Source organism: Grus americana, chromosome 2 (genome assembly GCF_028858705.1).
Source record: "Grus americana isolate bGruAme1 chromosome 2, bGruAme1.mat, whole genome shotgun sequence".
Lineage (NCBI taxonomy): Eukaryota > Metazoa > Chordata > Aves > Gruiformes > Gruidae > Grus > Grus americana.
This window is the reverse complement of record NC_072853.1, coordinates 132,186,724-132,207,238: the sequence shown is the minus strand read 5'-3', so window position 1 is coordinate 132,207,238 and position 20,515 is coordinate 132,186,724. Positions and strand designations below refer to the sequence as shown.

Below are 20,515 nucleotides of genomic sequence, written 5' to 3'. Positions count from 1 at the left end.
ATTATACTATTGTGTTTAGTTTGGGAACTCACTGTAAATAATACCGTTCCGTTCGGCGCAGAGCTGGCAGCGGAAAGTCAAATTCAACGTATCCCCTTTCCGAAACTCCGCCGCCGAGCCGGCCCTCCCCGCCCGGCCGGAGGAGGACCGGGGCAGGCGCTGGCTCGGTATTTAGGCTGGCCCGCATCAAACTGCACTTCACCACCCCAACCCGCCGGGCAGAGCGCGGCAGTGACCGAAACACCCTCCTCGTCCTCCCCGCCGCACCGCCTCGCCTGCCCGCCCCTGCCCTTGGACGGGGCCGCGGTGACCGGGGACCCCCTCGCCAGGCCGGGGAGAGGAGCCGGGGCTGGGCGGCGCGGCGGCCGGAGCGGAGGGGAGCCGCCGTCCTGGCAGGGAGGGAAGGAGCGCAGGCAGAGCCGGGCGGCGGTATTTATCACGACGATTAATTCTTTAACTATGCAGGGAAGCAGCGGGGGGAAAGGGGAGAAAAAGCCCCGTCTCCCCGCTGCCGAAAGGCACCCTGCTTCTCAGGGCGGCTATCAAAGGGGCGCTCGCAGTCGGCCGTCCCGCATTCTGGTGAATCAAATTTATGTGCAAATATTATTTATTTGCTGGCACCTCCTTTGACTGCAGGACACACGCTAGCGGCATCGGAAACCGAGCGGAGGGTTACAGTCCTCCGCAGAAAGAGGGGAGGGTGCGCGGGGGAAAAGTAAGAGGCGGCCAGATCCAAGTCCAGTGTTAGGTATTAAAGTCGTGGCTGAACGCTTTGCAAATATGCCTGTGACTCCCCGGGTTTTCTCCGGCGGACACTCACGCTGTTTATCCCCGTGGTTGGCGAAGGAGCGAGGTCAATGGGATGCAGTGGGCTCAAAAAAATCTCCGCGAGAGGCTCAATTTGCTCGAAATATCTTTTATTGAAATATAGCACAGCAAATGGTAGGGATGACGGAGTAATAATTAAAATCACGTGTAAATATTGTGCATGCGAAAGTGTGGTTCTAATTAGTTTTACATCGCTATGTGGGCTGTCTCTCCCTCTCTCTTTCCCTCTCTCTCCTTCTCTCTTTCTTTTTCTTTTCATGTCTTCCCAACAGTTTAATCCGAAATCTTACAGAGATCCTATTTTAACAACACTCTCTCCCCCCATTCAGGATTACAAAGGCCCATAATGAAACTATTATCCCCCATTAGAGTTCGAAAATTACGGAACAGTTGCAAGATCTCCACAAACAAGGAGCCCGTTATTTTCTAACAATTTTAAAAATGCAAATAAAGCTCTCCTCTGCTATTTTTTGTGGCCATTGTATAGACACGCCGTAATAGAAAAAAATAATTGTATTTCTTTCCTGGAAAGACGGAACTCGACGTCATTTGTATTTATTATTAAGAGTCAGCTGTGGTGAAATGTGATTGTAGAACTTCCTTTTTCCATTCAGAAAAAATAATCTTAGCTGCAGGAGTCCTGGATGTTTATATTCGAATTTGGGTTCTCAACTTGCAGCGGGTTTCATTTTTTTGGTTCCTCACCAAAAATAATAGCAAATGAATAACAATAACAATAACGTTTAAAAGGACGTGCCTGCACTTTTATTTCCCTGTAAAATTCTGCATTTGTTCACTGCCGGCATCCAAACGGCAGGAGAGGATGTACAGAAAGCAAGAGATAAAATACAGCAAATAATTACAGGCATTTTTCACGCGGTCACGTTGCTGATAATAATGCTGAAGCATTCGCCTCTCTTTTCGTCCTTTTAGACATATTTTTCCCCAAAGCACATATTGCATACGAGCCACGAAGGTGAGTAGGGGCAGCGTGGGCTTCGTACTATTTGCGTTGCAAATTTACTTAGGGTTTTGGTGGCTTACACCCTCGGAGGCAAAAGACCCAAACCAGGGCAGAAAAAGACGTTCATGTCAAATTGCGATAGGAAATCGGAAAATTCCCAAAATGAAGCACCTCTGGACCCATCGTGCCTGAATAAAAATATTCCCTGCCTTCCACCCCGGCATAATCAAATTAGCAGTGCTCCCATTCCCCTAGCTCTTACCCCCGGCTGCAACAGGAAGGACCCCGTCGGTTTTTAAGCGAGGGGCATCTGCAAGCGCTGCTTCATTAGCCACGCACCGCGGAGGCGCGGATTATACGCGCAGAATCCGCAGGCGTTTGCGATCTCTCGTGAACGGGAAGTTCAGGATCGCCTTTTCCCAGGGTTTCCTGCCACTGCAAACCTCTCACACGGAATCGCCGGTGCTGCGAATGCATGGAGGTGTTTTGGCACAGCGGAGAGAAAAAATGATTCAGAATTTGGGGGAAGCAGTCCAAAATCAGGATGATGCGATTCAAATAGGAAATAAAGGGCAGAGGCAAACCTGCGTACAAATGTCATACAGGCACGCACAGACATACACACTGTAAATTCGCTCCCCGTAGTACGCAGACCCAGCAGATAGCCCGTCAGATGCAGTGTGTGTAGAGGCAGACACAAGCGCCTAAATTTGACTGCAACGTGGAGCTCTGCTCCTGCCCCAGCCGAGGACGTCTCCTTCTCTAAGGAACCGGCTAGGCTGGGTGTAGCTAAAATCCGCTATCCAAACTCCTCTGAGTTCCTGCAGCCCGGCCTGGAGTTTCGAAAAAGTTTGCAATTTTAAAATTATTATTATTATTTTTAGGCAAAAATAATCACGGTGACTATTAAAATAAATAGAAATAAAGCTCCATTGAGAGCGTTTTCTGCCCTTTCCCCTGCCTGCCTTTCCGCAGCTGAGGGTGCACCGCTCGGCTGCCGTGCCGGCGCTGGCTGCCGGGCGGAGGGCCCGGCGGGAGGCCGCCCCTGCCCGCGGTCGCGCTGCGGACACAAAAGGCGGCGGTGGCGGCAGCGGCGGCGGGCCCGGAGAGGTCGCTGTTGCCCGTTCCGCCGCCGCGGAGAGCGGCCGCGGTCGCGCCGCAATCGTGATCGTAACCGAGGCCTTGCGGGCCGCGGGGCAGCCGGCGCCCCGGGGCAACCCCGGGGTAGCGGGCCCGACGGGCGGCGGAGCGGGGCCGGCGGAGCCCTGCGACAGGCACCGGCGGGCACCAGCCACCCCCCACGGGGGGCGAGAGTCGCCGGCGGGGCCGGGAATCCCCGCCGCGGGTAGGGTCCGCCCGGCCGCAGGCCCTGCGCTCCGGGGCCTTGTTTGTGATGGTGCGCGGAGAGGAGCCGGCAGACTTGATCTCTCCCCACCCCCTCCCCCAGGCAGCCTTCTGGGTCTCTGTTTTTTAATAAATCCAGACAGAAAAATAAAAACAACCGCCCTCCTCCCCCCTCCCCGCGCCCCGAGCTCGACCCACGCCGAGCAGAATGCAAAAACGCACCTGACCTTGAATGCAGCCTACGAGATATATTAAAATCCCGCAAGCAGGCAGGGACTCGCTTAGGAGCTAGCTAACCTTGAAGAACTTGTCAAGCTTCCCCCCTCGGCTGCCGTGTTTATCTGAGGAATCAAAGGAGGCTCCGTTGCAGATGGGGAACAATGGCATTGGGACTTGACGCCTACAGATAACTTCAGCGCTAAGATTTCTTCGGGCAGAAAGGACCCTCGCACCAAGCATACCTGGTGATGATATCAACTGAAGTAATTAAGGCAGTTTCGTGCTGTAGAGAGAAAGGTGGAGCCCCAACAACATGAAACTACCTAAACCACAGAGCAGTTCTCAGGCGCTAATTATTACTTTCCCCATTGCCGTGGTCTTTAACGCAAGGATCCCGCTACGAAAATAAAACCAGAAACGTGACTAAAACATCCCTCTCGCCCGCCCGCCCCGCCGGCGCCCCTCCGAGCCCCCCGGCCAGCCTCGGGTGGGTTAATGAAAACAAGAGAGAAATATAAGAACACCCCCACCCACCCTCCCCCCCCACGGGCAGTTTTCGCCTCTCCATGCAGATGCAATCGGGAAGAAAAAGGCCGTGCACGACAATGTTACATCATGAAAAGCTAACGGCTCCCAATAAGCCCGGGTTCAAAGTCTGTCCCCCCTCCTCCCAGCATATACATACCCTGCAAGGAAGCATTAGCTGTCGCTCTTCTCCCAGCCCTCGTTTTGCCTTCCCTTTGTGCAAGACTCTATTAGCTAAACATGCAGCGAGGAAGGGAGGATGCAAAAAGGCAGCCTGGGTGAAATAAGCTCTTCCACATGCAGCCAGGTAGAGAATAGCCTTGCCTAGAGGGGCCCGCTGGCAGGGAGGCGAGGCTGGTGTCCCCCCCTCCCCATGCGCTCACCTTTACGATTTCTTCTCAGCCCTGAGATAAAGCTAGAATTTTGTCACCGTCCTCTGGAGTTAAAGATCTCCGCACACTTGTAGGTGTTTGATTAAAAAAAAAAAAAAAATCGTTTCCCTACCCTCAAGAAATAGTAATTTGCTTCCTCAGTCTATGCAGCTCCTCAGTCAACTGAAACCACTCGTTCAAGACAGCAACAATCCAGATATACTAGCAAGTCATAAAACTGAACAAAAGCCGACAAACCTTAGAGCACCATCGCTATATGGCCCAGACAAATTACGACCGTCTAGGTAATATTTAAATAGATTCCTAAAGTAATTGCAGGGGGTTTAGGCAACTATTCCTGTTGTAAAAGTTCTCGAAGACATAAAGTAGAACCTGAGGATAAACAGTCACAAAAAGAGGTAAAATTAAAAGGATTCATTCCACGGTTTTTTATTCTTCTATGAGAACATAAACATCGTCTTTTTCACGCACAGCAGCATTACAATATTAATTTATTCCGATTTAAGGTAAGAACTAGATATAGCTAGAACTAACATTTATAATAACGATAGAATGCATTTGCTTAAAACAGTATCGGCATTTTAATAATAATAGACATTTATACATATCTGTATTTATAGTTTTTCCCCTTCTTTCTTTTTTTTCCCTTTTTTAATTTTTTTCACCTATATGTTTGACCCTTTAATGCATGTAACTTCACAGTATAAAGGAAGACGAACATATTCTCCCTCGCAATCTCAGACTCTGGCTCAGAAAGTCCTTCTGATGTTCAGGATGTATACTTTTCAGTGAAATTAGTGAGGAAAAAGTGACTACTTTCTTCTCAAGGGGGAATTTCTGTGTGCTTGTCATGCGTTACCAACGGTAACGTTATTTATAGACCAAAAAATCACTAATTCCACATATTTAAGCAAAACTACATTAAGTAAATATCTACAACCAGAAAGAGCGAGAGAAATTCAGAGGTAAGTGTCATAATTTAGTCCATGAGCAACACGAACTCTTTTATACCTTTAAAGAGAAGAGATTTCATTTTCCTGGCCAATTTTAAAGCTGTAATATTGACTTCTAAGGTAAAACAACAAAAAAAATCGCTCTTAACACCCGTTCCCATGAAGCCCTTTTAAAGGATGCCTGCATTTCATTATTGTAAGTCCTGCTTTTCGAAGGAAAAAGGGGAGGGGGGGGAGGACGAAAACAGAGGGGGGGAAGCTCCCAATATATAGAAATATGGCAAGGCTTAAATTCTTCATTTTGCAGCTACGTACAGTCCAAGTTACACAGCTTATAATTTAAAAGAATGCGCCTTTAACCGAGCTTGTTTACTTTTCAGAGAGAGATATGAGGGAAAATATATTTGCAGCTCGTGAAATGATATTTCTGTGTTTCAAAGCTTATAAGGGACAAATCGGCCCCGAGGAAGGTTGAAGGAAAGCGGGAAGGTTTACGCACAGCATTTTGTGCATTAACGTGACTTTAGTCCGCTCCCCCACCCCACCTCAAAGTAGCTCTTAAGAGGTTAAGGACATATTGAGAACGTCTAAAAATCGTTAATCCATACAGGTGCGGATGACTACAGCCTAGGAAAATGATACTGGCTCTTTAAACCATAAAGATGTGTTTATAGGTTCATCAAGAGAAATTAAAGTTGGCTGTGAGCTCCCGAATCCTATTCTCTCTGTTCATTTTCTTCAGTTTCATTCTGCGGTTCTGAAACCAGATTTTAACTTGTCTGTCTGTGAGGTGGACTGTGCGGCTGATCTCTAGGCGACGCTCACGAGTCAGGTACATATTGAATAGAAACTCCTTTTCCAGCTCGAGAGTTTGATGCTTGGTATAGGGGCACCGTTTCTTTCTGCCACTTTTTGCCGTGAGCCAGTTTGCTGCATTTTCTCCTTTTGAATTGCCTAGTTTTGAGAAAGTAAAAAAGGGACGTTACCAGCGGGTAGGAGGCAAAGAACTGGGGGAGAAAGGGTGGAAGAATCATTTGTGTGTGTGCAGGGGATTCGCTCCGCCAGCTGCGGGGAGTTGGAATGTGGGGTGTCCTTGTGGGAACCGAGTGTTTCAAAGCGGTTTCCCAAAGGTCCTGAATCCGCCCGGGAGAATCTGCCTCTGCTCAAAAAGCTCCCGGCAGCCTCTGGCGGGGCAGCGTGTCCCGCTTGGTAGTTCATCTCCGACCCCCCAAAACAGGCTTTTACCGGCTCCCCTTCGGCCGCTTCGAACCCATTGTTACTGGGGAGCGGCTTGGTGAGTGGCCTGGAGTCTCATTTCCCCCCCTAGACACCTGCTTCCAAAAAAACCCCAAAGCCTGCGGATCTGAACTTTCTAAGTGTGCTCTGGAGGTGGAAAGCAAGGTGAGCTGGGGAGCCGGAGCCTTCCCGCCTCCAGCCCCTGCCTTCCCGGGGAGCTTCGCCCCGGCCCTCTCTTTACCAACCATTTCGAGGGAGGAAAAAAAAAAATTAAAAATCCCCCGTTGCAGAGTGTTTATTCCTATCAGTGGAATCGGTTGGGAAAGAGGTAACACGGATCCCTCGATGGCTCGGAGTGGTTCGTGGTTTGGGGTTGGCTCTCTAGTAGTTTTCCGCTTTCTTTTTTTGTTTTGTTTTGTTTTGTTTTGATCTTATTATTTTCCAACGGGACGCCTGAAGGAATAACAGGGCGTCTGAAATGCGGCCGGAGAGAAGCGCCTGAAAAGTCTGCCGCCCAGGGAAGGGAAGTTATTTTTTTGCCATGGGGACCCGAAAGGGAAATAAATAAGCAAATGAATAAATAACAACCCTGTTATCTAGTGTAGACGCTGAAGGATATTCGCAGTGCATTCATCAGTCTAATTTGATAGCAGTTCATAGATGGCACATTTCAGCGCGGCTGTTATTCCGAAAAGCATTCTGGATCGTAAAATATAACTTACCGCGTTAATAGGTTTATTTATTGGCACTGCCTATTGCTTATTTTGGATGCTTTACAAACATCTCTGTTATCTGGTAGGCACCTTCACATCACAGGGGAAAGATTGATCTTGTTTTTCTATATGTTTAAGCAGCATGCAGGCTAAAGTTGCCCAGAGCGGAGGCTCTAAGGGTTTTAAACTATAGGATGGACATTAATTTTTACGGCAACCCCATGCCCGAATATTACAAAGTTCAGAAGGTCAGTCTGAGCAGCGCTTCTTGGCAGCCCCGCGGGGCAGCTGGGATCCTCCTTTCGCATCGCGATGCCACTATAATCCTCAACAGCTTTTTTTTTTTCTTTTTTTTTTTTTTTTAAATCATCACCACCACCATCACCATCATCATTCGCTTACCTACGGGCTCTTTCTCGGGAGAGGCTTTGCTGCTCTCTGACGGAGCTGGAGAGAGCTCCTCTGCGGTGGAAGATGAAGCCTGAGTCTCGTCCTCCCTCTGGGAGACACACGCCAAGGGGCTGGGGGAGCGTTCCTCGTCCTCCTTCCTCCCCGCGTCCGGGATGGGAGGCAAAGATGGAGGCGTCTGGAAGCGGCCGGGGGGCTGCGGAGGGAAGGGGGCAGCCCCGGCCGGCCCCGCGCCGTAGCTCTTGGAAGTGCCATAAGCCTGGGAGAGGCGGAAGTAGCCCGGGACGGGGACCCCGCCGCCGCTGCTGGCCGGGCTGACCTCGGCGCTCAGCCGGGGGAAGGGAGCGAGGTCTGTGGCGGCCGAGCCCTTGGGGCATTTCTCTGAGTCATAGAGGCAGTAGGAGCTCTCCTCCTTAATGCTTGGAGCGAAGGAGCACGAGGTGGCCTGCTGGCTCTCCGGCTCTTCCATGCGACAGGACCGGGGGGGTTCTAGCCACACTTCCATCCCTGACACGTAGGGGTGCGAGCTTGGGACCATGCTTTGAGAAGTACCTTCATTGCGTTTGCTCAAAACGGGGAAAAGTCCGCAGCTTTGCAGCCCGTAGGACAGATCGGACGCTTGTGGCAGGTAGATACCACTGTTGGGATAGTAGCCGCCTCCGCCTCCGCCTCCGCCTCCTGCTCCCGCCGCTTCCCCTCTGCCCGAGCTGATCAAGGAGTCTACCAAAAAAGAGTTTGCAGCCGGGCTCTCGGAGCATGACATTGTTGTGGAATAATTTGGCGAAGGGAGCAGATAGCCCTTTCTGGCTGACATTTCTTGTGCAAAACATGCTGAATATGATTAGAGATACCCCCGCACCACGGCAGACGCTTGCAGCCAATGGAAGCCCGGGCCTCCCCAGCAACCCCTCCCCGTCTGGTTTCGTATGCACCGAGCTGCTCTCAGGTCGACCTCTGAATTTGGGAGATAGATGTATATTAATGTGTAATATGGATTTCCATACACACAGGCGTGCATGCTTCGCCCACATGGGCGAGTGCCTGCGCCTGGGCGGGAGCCGCGCTCCCGGGAAGGGGAAGGAGAGGGCTTTGCTAGTACTGGCTCCAAGTTTTGCTCCCCTCTTATCACACGCACCGCTATAAAATAGCCCGGCGGTCCTGATGTTTATTATACCTAGGCTGAAGCGGTGTCCAGATGAAGCTTTTACTATCACTCCTCTCTCCCCGCGGTGGGGTTTTCCGGCAGCAATGCCTGCTCACCTCCCTGCACAGCCTACATGTCTCACGAAATTAATAAAGCCACGGCTCGCCCGGTGTTTTATGCTCAGGCTCTGCTCATTTTATTTGATTGTCTCGTTTTTTAAGAAATAAAAGACGTGTTATTGTTTATCACGGATCATTGGAAACCGTAAAGGGGCCTAGTGCCTCTCGCGTTAAACTACCGAGGAAGGGGGCTGCTTCCAGCCTAACATCACCGCCACGACGCCAGGCTGGGCTTAAATTTCCTGGAGATAAAATGCTCGCTGCTGCGCTGAAGAATCTCTTAGAGAGCAATGCCATTCTGGGAGGATTGATTGTGCGGTTGCAACTCCTAATGCTTTAGTTAACGCTGGATCCTTCCCGAGGCCTGATTACCATTTAAAATATAAAGCCAGACATACGCCACAGAAAGAATCCAGACGCGAGCAGTTCAAATGGATCCTCGCAGGATGTTGTGCACCCTGTTTATTGATGTGTTTATATTTGGGCGATCATTTTTATACCTCCTCCCCCCCTTGGGTCATTCACTTTTCGCCTTTTCAAAAGCACCGTCTCTTTCACAAGCAATATACTAAATAATAGAAAGAAGAGTCAGTAGATTAATCCTGAGATACTAGACAGCCCTGTCCAGTTAATATGTAATTGTGGCGGAGGTAGCAGACAGATAGCAGACAGACAGGGACGCAGACAGAGAGACAGATAGATTTTCTAATGAATTGCTTAATAATGGCTTGCTTTCACTTCCATCATCTCTCGCTTATGCCATTTTGAAGTCGCCTCACTGCCTGGCCCGCTGAACTAAGGGCTCTTTGGTCCAAGGGGAGCCTGAGGCTGCCCAGTGCTCGCTGCCCATCCCCGAGGAGGAGGACTCGCTCCTCTCTCCCGCACGCTGCCCGGGGAAGCAGCGGCCGACCGGGCTCCGCTTCCAGCAGGGCGGGCGGGGGAGAGCGGCTGCCGGCCGGGCGTCAGCGCCTTTCCCGGCGAGAGTCGCTCCCGGGCACCCAGCTGCCGTGCCCGGGAGGGCGCTGGCGGCGGCGGCGGGGCTGCTGTCTGCCGGGCGGGGTGGCGGCGGGGCGTGCGCGGCGCCCCGCATCCCCTGGAGCCCCGCATCCCCCGGCACCTACCCTTGGCGTTCAAATCGCTCCGGGGAGCAGCGCGGGGCAGGGGCTGGGACCGCTCTTCCCCCATCACCCCATGGATCTGTCAAGGCCCACGTGGTCTCGTCCCGCAGCGTTTGCCTGCCACGAGGAAATGCTTTTTCCACAGCGTGACATTCCCCCCGAGGAGCCCTTCCTTGCAGCGGGAGGCAAGTGTCCCTTCCCGCGGACAAGCCGAGCCAGCCGGGCCCTTCTCAGTCTCCCTTCGCGCCTGCTGGAAGCGCCGGGCAGGCAGAGGCTGCTACAACTTTGCAATATCCATAAAAGCTTTATGGAAAGGTGTCTGGTTTTTCCAATGTGATGGGGCGAGCATCACAGCGCGGCTTCTTCTGACCGGCCCGTGGGATGCGGTGACAGGGGTAGATCACACAGCCTACAGAAACCCTTCGGTTTTTGTTTGGGGATTTTGTTGATTTTGTTGTTTTGATGTTGTTGTTGTTCCCCCCTCCCCCCCCCCCCGCCCCTTCCCTCCTGTAATATTGTTCGTGTTTCCCCAACCCGACTAACCCCGCGATGTGTTAATGTGCGATGGACAAACCCTTATCAGATTCCTATGAGGGCCATATCAATGCTAACAAAATTAATACCATATAAGGCACCGGTTTATTGGCTGGTATACAGGAAGGCTATTATCAATAGGCTTAGCGTTATAAATACAGATCTAAATAAAATGAAACGTGAGCCCCAACGCCGCCTTCCAAATACATTTCTCTACACAAGTCAGGTATAAAAATTACTCCGGGGAAGTCCGCTCTTGCGGTATGTTTATTTTGCATTTGCCAAATTAAATAGAAATGGATTGCAAACCTAAAAGCCATACGGAACCGAGGAGCAACACTTGAAATCCTTCCAAAGCTGTTTTTAAAATAAGCAGCTCCCTTTAAAAAAATTGGATTAAAGGAGGGGAAAGGCCTATAAAAGTTCGTGGCAATCCTCGTCAGCCGGAATAAAACGACTCGAAATGCATCAGAAGAAACACGAATTGGCTTCTTCTCCCTCTCTGGAAGCTAATGAAGGGAAATCAGACAAAAGGCACGGAGGCCAGGGGACAATTTGGAAGGTTTTAAGTTTTCTTTAGCCTCCCCTCCTAGGTTTTGTGGCAGAAGCTGGGGTTTGCCCCCCCTGTGTCAGGTCCTGCGGGAGCTGCCGTCGGCAAGGCCGTGTGTTGCTGTGTCGATCGCGGTGAACGGTGCCGGTTTGATGGTCAAGGCACTCTGACTCCGTCTAGATCATGAACTCAGCTCGGCGTTGCATTATCTCCGCTTTCTTTAATCGCTAACAAGGCCAAGGCAAATAGTAACCAGCATCATCAAACCCAGTGAAGTAAAACTAATAATGTTCACTTGATTCGTAACTATAAAAGATAATGGTCAATTCTGACTAAACTGAGCTAATTTGGCATGCGCTGGGTGTAGCTACTGCATTTCCAGCGCTTAACAATGTGTCCCTTGGAGCTTAACCCCTATTTAAAAGAAATTTTAAAGAATATTGTGGACGCCAGGGGACGAGAAATACTTTCTTTTCAATTCTAGTTCTGTAAGTAAAGCTATCCGAGGATCTATAAAACCGAGCAAATAAAATTCTGATAAATAACAAAACCGGAGAGAAGGTGCTTTCGCGGAGAATCTAAATTCACGGCGTACATAGACAACACTATCAAAATAAAACTTTATTGATCTAAGAAAAATATAATAGATGCATTAATAGCGTCGTTAAGCCGTTTTATTGGTTGGACTAAAATTAAAAACAAAAAGGGAATAAATAAAAACCGACAGCTCTGCCTAAGCAAACTCTGACTGGAAATCTCAAAATGTATCGTGTTAAACCGTGATTTATCTTTTTATTATTGGCCCGTATAACCCAAAAGATCAGCACTGTTAATCCAGAGACGCATTTTGCGAGCTAATTAAAATATGCTTTTATTTGTAGACACGGGCAAACTGCAATTTGTGAAAACGTGAATGGCCTTGCAGTCTGTTGCAGGAGTGCATGCGCCGCCTATCTGAGAATATAGCCGTGGATTACATTTTATACAGCTCCAAAAATTAATATAATCAGAGTATAGTTATTTAATATTGGAACTGTCAGTTGTCAGGAACGTGCGTGTGCGCCAGATTCCTTCTTTTCCTACTTTTTTTTTTTCCTTTTTTTGTTTTTGTTTCTGGATTTGCTCCAAAGAAGGCGGATTTCAAACAGGAGGTTTAGGAACTGCGTCTGTGCCAAGCTAGGTGACAAATGACGGCCCCACTAATTTTATCTTTACTAGAAATTCTTTCACGCTGGTGTTGGGGTGGTGGTGGTGTTAGCTTGTTTTGGCGGATTATCCTGTTAAAAATTAGGCTGAGATTAAATTTTATTCCAGCCATCCAGAGGCTTGCTCTCCTAACTATGTTTTGTACTACATGTGTATCGTTTTACTCATTTGGATTAGGAACATATTTTGCAAGTGATTTCTGTCGAGCTCCGAATTCTAACGTGTGACAGGACAAAATACACCCAAACCAATTCATTAGGGCTTTATCTTCTCGCCATTCCTCCAGCACTGGCTAGAACAACGGGGCTTTCTATTGTCTGGAGAGCCCCAAACACCGTGCAGCAGCAACAACGGTATCAGGTTATGTATGTGTCGGAAAAATCTTACATACCCAAGTCCGTCTTTTAAGTGTACCCCTTCTATGGCGAGAGATGGGCCGCACAGCTGTATTAAGCATTTGAAACTGTATCCCTTTCCCCTTTTTGTAGCTGTCTTTCTTTTAAATAAGATCTGGATGCATATACAAATATCTTTTTTGGTTGCGGTATAGCTTGGCTCTCAGACACACACGTTGGCCTGAAGTTTCGATTTCAGAGCATTTAATGAATAGATTGTGACGAGGAAAAAAAAAAAAAAAAAAGACAACAAAACACAAACCCAAAGAGCTTATGAAAAAGCGTCCCAGGGGTTTGGATGTGGTATGTGAGCTGAAGTTGAGTACACGATTAATTAAACACAGTGTAGACATCGAGTTGGCTTAGCCTCTTCCCTCCAGAACATGCAAACCCAAATCATGTGAAATAATAAACAGTTATTGTAAGAAACAGGCTTGTTTTTTTTAAATATTATCCTATGACCGCGGCCGTCAGTAAACAATTCGTAACCAGAGGGCGCTTTAACTGCTGCTGGGGTCCCTTTGATTTATTCAGCCGAGTATTGAATGGGGCAGGGAAACAACAAGGGGAAAAATAAATATTTGATCAAATATGCTGAGTTTAACTTGACTGGTGTAAAATGAAATGTTGCAAAGGGACCCTCAAACCGCCCTGCTCCTTCCCGAGAGGTAGCTTCTCACGTTCTGGCATTGCCGAGGGGAGGTCAAAAGAAACCAACATCCCCGAGCTTTTAAAGGAGCATCTTTGATGAAATCGATAGGTTCCGATAATCATCTAAAAACTGCTCTCTGCCGACTGAGCATGTGCTTTTAACTACACTTGCAACCGTTCCCTGGAAGCACAATTTTAAAGGGCGCTTTCTTAAAAAATACTGCAGGCAACTTGCATTACTTTAAATACGAGGGTAAGGACAAAATGATCCTTTTTTCTTTTTTTCCCCCGGACAGATATTTAAAAATTGTATATACCCTTTCCTAAGAAACACGTGGATTAAAATATGTAGCCAAACCAGTATCTCCTCCATATAATACCACCTTCCCTCCCTCCCTTCTCAAATGGAGACATAACAAAAACATGTGAAACTTTTATGGGCAAGAAAAGTAACCTGGAGTTAGGGATACTCGTAGCGAGGATAGAGTTTCAAAGCTACAACCCAGAGCAGCCATGAGCACATGAGAATGTGTGACTATTGTTTGTTTACAGCACATGTGCTGCTTTAGATAGATAGATAGATAGATAGATAGATAGATAGATAGATAGATGAAATAAAAATCTGGTCTTGCATGAACATTGATTTAATATGCAATCACATGAATAGTTTTTAGCATAAGTGTGTCAAAACTTGTTTACCACAATCTGTGTCCAGCTGCGAGGGAGCAGACTACCCTTTAAAGTAACCAAACGACCCTAACTAAACTACAGTTCAAGTCCAATAAGACCGTCAGAATTGTCTGTCATTTGCAGTCTGTGTTGCCATAGATCTATTTGATTGAAGACACCTACTGTTCCACACATAAATGTCAAGTTTCATAATATTTCCAGTGCTACAATTTTTTTTATAACTGAAAGAAAGCTACAAGTTGCTCTGAAAAAATATTTCCAGATAACGTGGATTTTCCACGCGGCTGGCCAAAACTTTACGAAGAGAAAATAAAAGGTCAACTGCAACTTGGAAAGTCCCTTCTATATTATTTCACATCCTAATCACCAACTTTTTGCATCGCTTCCCCTCCCTACGGTTCTTTTCCTAGGTGCTCAGTGGTCGGGGTAGGGGCCACCCCAGCTCGCTAGGTACCACTCCGATCACCGCACACTCCTCGCCCTTCTCCACGCAGGGTAGATGTATAAAACACTTACCTTCGCGCATTTCCTAATTTTTAGGAAACTTTAACTCCACCGAGAAGCCCCAGCGGCTTCCCCCCCGGCATCCCGAGCGGCTTTTTGTAACGCGGAGCCCGGTAAGTGCAATAATTACCCGTGCGGCTCCAGGGATGCAAAATGAACAAAGGCCAAGATTTTTTTTTTTTTTTTTTTTCCAGGGCTGCTCCCCTTGCCCCGGGCGGCTTTGACATTGATCTGAAGATCGCCATCTTGTGGCAAAGCAGCCCCCAAACCGCCGCCCGCTCGCCCGCCCGCCCGCCGTCCTGCCGCGGGGCCCCGCGGCAGGACGGCGGGCGGGCGGGCGGGCGGCGGCGGCGGAGGGCAGTGTCCGCTCACCTCCCGGTGCAGAAATCTCCCTGCGAACCTCCGCTGCTTTTATAGCGATGCATTTCGTACAGGCGAGCGGACAAGTCACGGACACTTTTTTATGGCCACATTGTCACAGCAACACAGAGGATGCGATTTTATTGGGCTAGGAAATCAAAACCCCGACCAGAGAAACTCCATGGTTTAACTGTCTCTGGGATTGGCTATGAATGCCAGTTAATTTTTAACCAGGAAAGGAAGCTTACTGGCTTAACTTTCATTGCCATTCAGCTCTCCATCCATCCGTCTGTCCCTCTCCCACCGCCCGTCCATCTGTCCGTCTCCTTTTAACAGGAATTCCCCCTTGCATGCTAGACAAACAAACAAACAAACAAAGTCCCCCCTTTTCCCCGTCACTTTTTAACATTTCCTTTGGGTAGACGTCGTCTGGCTGGGTGGCGGTTGTCAACAAAGGCCCAAAGTCAGTAAGTCCTTCACCTCAAGGTTATGGGTGATGTCCAAGCAATACAGAAGTTCAAAGCCAGAAAACAATGCGAAAACGGAATGTACTTTCTTCTTCTGATTAGGATTAGGGTCAACATGAAAGATTCAAACACTCTTCCCAAAACACATTCCTATCTCAGCTATTGTTTGGGGTTTGGGGTTTTCTTCCCCCCCCTTCTAACTTTCTATCCCTTCAGCCCTCCTCCCCCTCGCCCCCCCGCACGCCTCAGTCCACCCCTTCCCTGCCTTGGAGATCAAGGACAATTTCAAACAGTCCATTTCCACCACACTACCATGGGGATTTTTTTTTTTTTAATTTTTTTTTTTTTTCAAAGACAACAATCTTCTTTGGGCTCTCACGCTTCTGGCCACATCCATCGACTGGCTTGGAGCTTCCCTTTGGTGCTCGGCTTATAAAACCTGCCCCAAAGGCTACCGACACCGCAAACATTTCCCGAGCAGTTCTCCTGGACACATGTGGCGAGAAGCAAACAGCAATGTCACATCAAACCCTCGAGCACAGGATCTTGCCCTGCCGGCGTTGGCAGGATAAGGAAAAGGCCTAACACGTAGCGAGCTATGAACATACTTCATTTTCCTTTTCCTGCGACCCGCTGAAATGATGCTTGAGCAAGCCCAGGTTCACTTGTTAACTCCAAGAGTAGAAGATTTAACGGCGAAGTTCACAAAAGAAGAATAATTCGCCCCAAATGACTGCACAAGGTCATGAGGAAATTCAGGTCCCAGAGTTACATCGGATAAAAGAACATGCAGTAATGTAACACCAGAGTAAAAATATAAAGTTTCCATTTTTTTATTTTCCTTGTGCGCTGTTCCACTGTATACATGCAACCAAATACTTTCGCATATTAAAAGAAAACTGTATATACATATAGATGATACATATTGAAAACAGTGATGTCATATAAAGATATTGCATTTTGTGAACCGTGTCAAAGAAATTACATCCATTTGGTAAATTTATTAATCAAAAAACATTCTTACCACCACTTTGTTGCACATGTAAAGAAATCCCACACCCTTTAGCCCCAAAGGAATAAAAAAAAATAATCGGGGGGGGGGGGAAAGCATTCGAACAAAATAGGTCATGGGTTCTTTTTTTATTATTTACAAGTCTTGTAAAACACCGTTCCTGTATGAAATATACATTCAGATATTCTCAACAGCAAATTACCTTAACGATAGAACACCATATCCTTTGTAAACTGATATAGAATTTTAAATATTTTCCTTTTTTTTCTCTTTTCTTTTTTTTAAATTGCATTTTTTCACGCTTTGGTTCCTGCAGGGAAATATATATATTTATAGATATTTAAAATAACTTCCAACAACTCTCCATTCTTTGCATATGTCGACTGGGAGGCAAAGTAGAGCTCGTGACATTTAAAGTAGACAACAACAAAATTACCATATTTACATTGTTTGGCTTCTGTTTAAACTCCTCACTAGTCACCTTTAAACGAACATGCGATCGAGTTATTTTAATGATCCAATGTTAGTGCATTGCACAACTCCAAGTTTCAATTAAGTGTTGTGTGGTATTTGCTAAACTGTCGTTCTCCACAGGTATTTCCTGAAGAAAGTTTGTGAGCCAGAAGCCAGAGGGTTAGTTTCCTTTATGGAGTTGTTTCTTTTAAAACGCTGAAATTCACACTTTTTGCCCGTTTATTTTTAGTATTTAAATATGATTTGTCTCCGAAAAGATGGCAACGTATAGTCAGTTGTCATAAATAAAACGAGAGCTAATTAAAATTTGCTAAATCTTTTTTTTTTTCAGTGATTGTTTCTTTACGATATATGGCGAATTTATACCTGATTTTTTTTTAAGTAAATAATTAAGTCTTTCATTTAGTTCTCTTTCTTCCCCCTACCCCCTCCCTCCCCACACCCCCAAAGGAAACACTATTATACCCATCACTACATCCTTATTACAACTGCTCGCGGTTGGCCTCGTGAAGGTGTAGCCATGTCATCCCCCCTCCCTTTAATTCTGTGTGTCCCCCCGCATTAAATTCTCCTTTCGAAGCCATAGGCAATGGAGCACTGCCTCTAACCTAGACATTTTCCGCTAAGGAAGGACAAAAGATTATCTCTCAGAGTTTATATTCTGCAGTGGTCCTGGTTGGGTGAGCTCGACCTGGCAATCTCCAGACAGCTGCTCCGCAGCAGCACAGGGGCGAGGGAGGGCCGGGGGTGGGCGAGTCCGGGAACGGAGAGGTGCCGTCCCCGCCTGTGCCTGCCGAAAGCGGTAGCAGGGTGAGCCGCAGTGCCTGGAAAGGTAAGAGGTATGGATTTTGCACTCAGAGCTGACGTGCACGTTTAGAAATGGATGCCATGTGTGTCAAAATCAAATCGATTCCAGTTGATATGTAAATATATATATATATATATAAAATCATCATGGAAGTTCCAGAGTAGATTTACATGTATGTAAAACCTTGGATTCTTCTAGTCCCGTCAGATACACACCTCCTTCCTCCATGTAACCCCGTGGCTTGACCTTGTCAAGGGCGAAATCTGAATTTAATCTCGTCTTGAAAAACGCTATGAGTTTTAAAGTAGTGGATTAGCTGAGTAATATTGTAATCGGTCCCTGTTAATTTTTTTTTCTTTCATTCTTCTGTTCTGAAACCATATTTTCACTTGGCGGTCGGTCAGATTGAGCATTCGGGAGAGCTGGAGGCGTTTCTCTTTGTTTATGTAGACACTGAAGAAGAATTCTCTTTCTAACTCTCTAATCTGATATTTGGTGTATGGGCATCTCTTTTTACGGGTACGTTGTCCACCTGTGGAGTGAAAAAAGGCAGAAGCGTTTGAAACCCGGCGGTGGCCGGCGGCGGGGGCTGAGGAGGGGTTGAGAGGGACACTCAGGCAAAACACATTAATATGGAAAAGAAGCGTTTTGCCCACTCCGGGGCCGGCGTTGGCAGGTCCGAGGCTGGGCGCCAGCCCTCCGCCTCGGCTGGTGCGGGCAGCCTGGGAGCGGGACCGGTCGCGGCCCCGGGCAGCGGGCAGGGCGAAACCCCCGCCGAGACGCGGAGATCCGGCCTCGCTGTCTCCGCGGGGAGGGCGGCCGGAGGAAGAGGTGGTGGCGGGGGGTTCCTGCGGATTTCACGAGCTGGAGGAAAGCCTTTGTAGGCTGCTCCGCCGAGCGCCACGCACACGGAGCTGCCCCGGGAGCAGCCATCACCTACCTGGCTGCCTGCAGCAGGCAGCGCGGCACCGGGCAGGGGGACCCCAGCGCCCAGCCCTCCCCGAGCCCGTACCCGCTCGGATCTCGCCCTCACTCCCTAGGCTAATCCCGGCTTTACGTCCCCAGCAGAGGAAAAGCCTCGGAGCCCAAGGCTAAGGCGCCTCATTCTCCCCCAGCCGGCTTTTTTAAAGCACGCTTTCCACCGCATCGAGGTATTCTCCTCTCGATTAGCCATTACGGTTCTAAAGTTCATTAAGCAGAATATAAAAGGTTTCAAGGTTCAGGAGCTCTTTACATTAAACGTAGCTGCTATCCCTTTAAAAACTTCCTTTTCTCGTACAGTCCATTGTCGAGGTATTTTTTCCCCGAGCCGTATACTAGCTTTGCCTTTTAAAAAGCCCACATAAAAAAATCAGACTTTGACAGATTGAATAACAATTGTAAGTAACAAACTGTTGGACAGAAGGCAACACGTAATTGCCACAGTGCCTTAGTAAAATGGCTTCCTTTAGACAAAAAGGCCAGCTTTAGGTTAATTTGTTTCTTTTAATATATTGCTACAGTTCAGGCGGCTACTTTATCTGTTAAACGCTATTCTAGTGCAATCGTTAAAACGGCGAAGGCTTTGAATTCAGCTCCTAACTAGACTTCTGGTGCAACACATGGCTTTTATAAAATCACTGGATTACATTGATATCAAAGGAGTCGGGATCTCCTTTTTTTGCCGAATTTACAGGCACCGAACGTACGTTATTATATTTTCGAGAGTTGACCACAGAGCTCTTTTTTTATTATTATTTAAAAAAAAAAAAAAAAGAGGAAGGAGAAAGAAAAAATTTTTTTAAGGCATCCATTGCCCGGTGGGTATTTCACGGCCAATTTCAGCACTAAACACGTGATCTCGCCTTTTATAACAAAGTTTTGTTGGGGGAAATCTAAAGGCCCTTCATAAACCTTATATGCTTATAAAACAGCATATAAAAATTTAACAGCGGCGGTGCGCTAGATTTCAAGCTGCCTTTCCTAAAAGCGCTCGGGCGCTGCCTTTATACGTACTGGAGCTGCCGGATTTCTCCTCATTGTTGCCGGAAGATGACTCGGGGCTGCTGCTGCTCTCCGGCCGCCTCCGCCTCTCCTTCTCCGCCGCCGCCGCCGCCGCCGCCCTGCCGCAGCCGCCCTCCGAACTTGAAGTTGCCGCCGCCGCCCCGGCGGCCGCGGGCGCCTTCTCGCCACTCTTGTCTACCGGGTAGTCCGCCGAGGCCAGGTTTTCCGCCGTGCCATAAGCCGTCTCGAAAAACTGGTCGAAAGCCTGGGGTAGGACCCCGTTCCTGCCCACCGTGCTATAGAAATTGGAGGAGACGTTGGTGCTGGGGTGGTAGACGTTAGCTGTGTTTTTGCCGAACATCTCGCCCATGCTAGCAGTGTTGGTGGCAGGCAAACAGTCTCTGTGCATGATCTCCTCTGCGGAGTAGCAGTGGGGCAGATTGTTCCTGGGGTGCCATTTACTGGAGGGATCAATGGCATATTCCCTGAAGGTAACTTCTCTCACAGGTTGGACCTGGGGTAGGTTGGAGGAGTAGGAGTATGTCATAGGGCGAGAAGACGGGGTCTGGGGCAAAAAAGAAGGGAGGCTGGAAAAATCAGGACCCGAGACGTAGTAAGTACAACTTGGCAAATACATGTTAGAGGAACAAGGAACACGCTCATCAAAATCCATCATTAGGGCTACCTCGGCTTCTCCGCATTAGCTGAGCTTAACATGATTCTCTAACGCAGCTGCCTCTTTGAAGCAGATCCGTGAAGTAAGAGATGGGGAGACGTAAGCTGACGTGGAAAGCTCTCCCCGGCGGCGGCAGGGAGGTGCGGTCACGTGGCCCGACGTTGACATTGACGAGCGGCGGGTCCGGGCCCCGCTCCCTTTGTGGCCATCGCGGGGGGAAGCAACAGCTCGTCGCCAGCGCC

At 48.3% G+C, this 20,515-nt stretch overlaps 2 protein-coding genes across 2 annotated transcripts; both read right to left on the bottom strand.

The window, feature by feature from the left end:
* Positions 1 to 4,385: 4,385 nt before the first annotated feature.
* HOXA10 (homeobox A10) lies at positions 4,386 to 8,815 on the bottom strand. The gene is made up of 2 exons (XM_054815578.1): positions 7,577 to 8,815; positions 4,386 to 6,179 (listed from the first exon to the last, which is right to left on the bottom strand). The coding sequence occupies exons 1-2, from the start codon at positions 8,394 to 8,396 to the stop codon at positions 5,905 to 5,907; spliced, it is 1,095 nt and encodes a 364-aa protein (XP_054671553.1). The 5' UTR covers positions 8,397 to 8,815; the 3' UTR covers positions 4,386 to 5,904.
* Positions 8,816 to 17,278: 8,463 nt separating this feature from the next.
* HOXA11 (homeobox A11) lies at positions 17,279 to 20,418 on the bottom strand. The gene is made up of 2 exons (XM_054815591.1): positions 19,610 to 20,418; positions 17,279 to 18,146 (listed from the first exon to the last, which is right to left on the bottom strand). Exons 1-2 carry the CDS (start codon positions 20,271 to 20,273, stop codon positions 17,914 to 17,916), a joined length of 897 nt encoding a protein of 298 aa, XP_054671566.1. The 5' UTR covers positions 20,274 to 20,418; the 3' UTR covers positions 17,279 to 17,913.
* Positions 20,419 to 20,515: the final 97 nt, after the last annotated feature.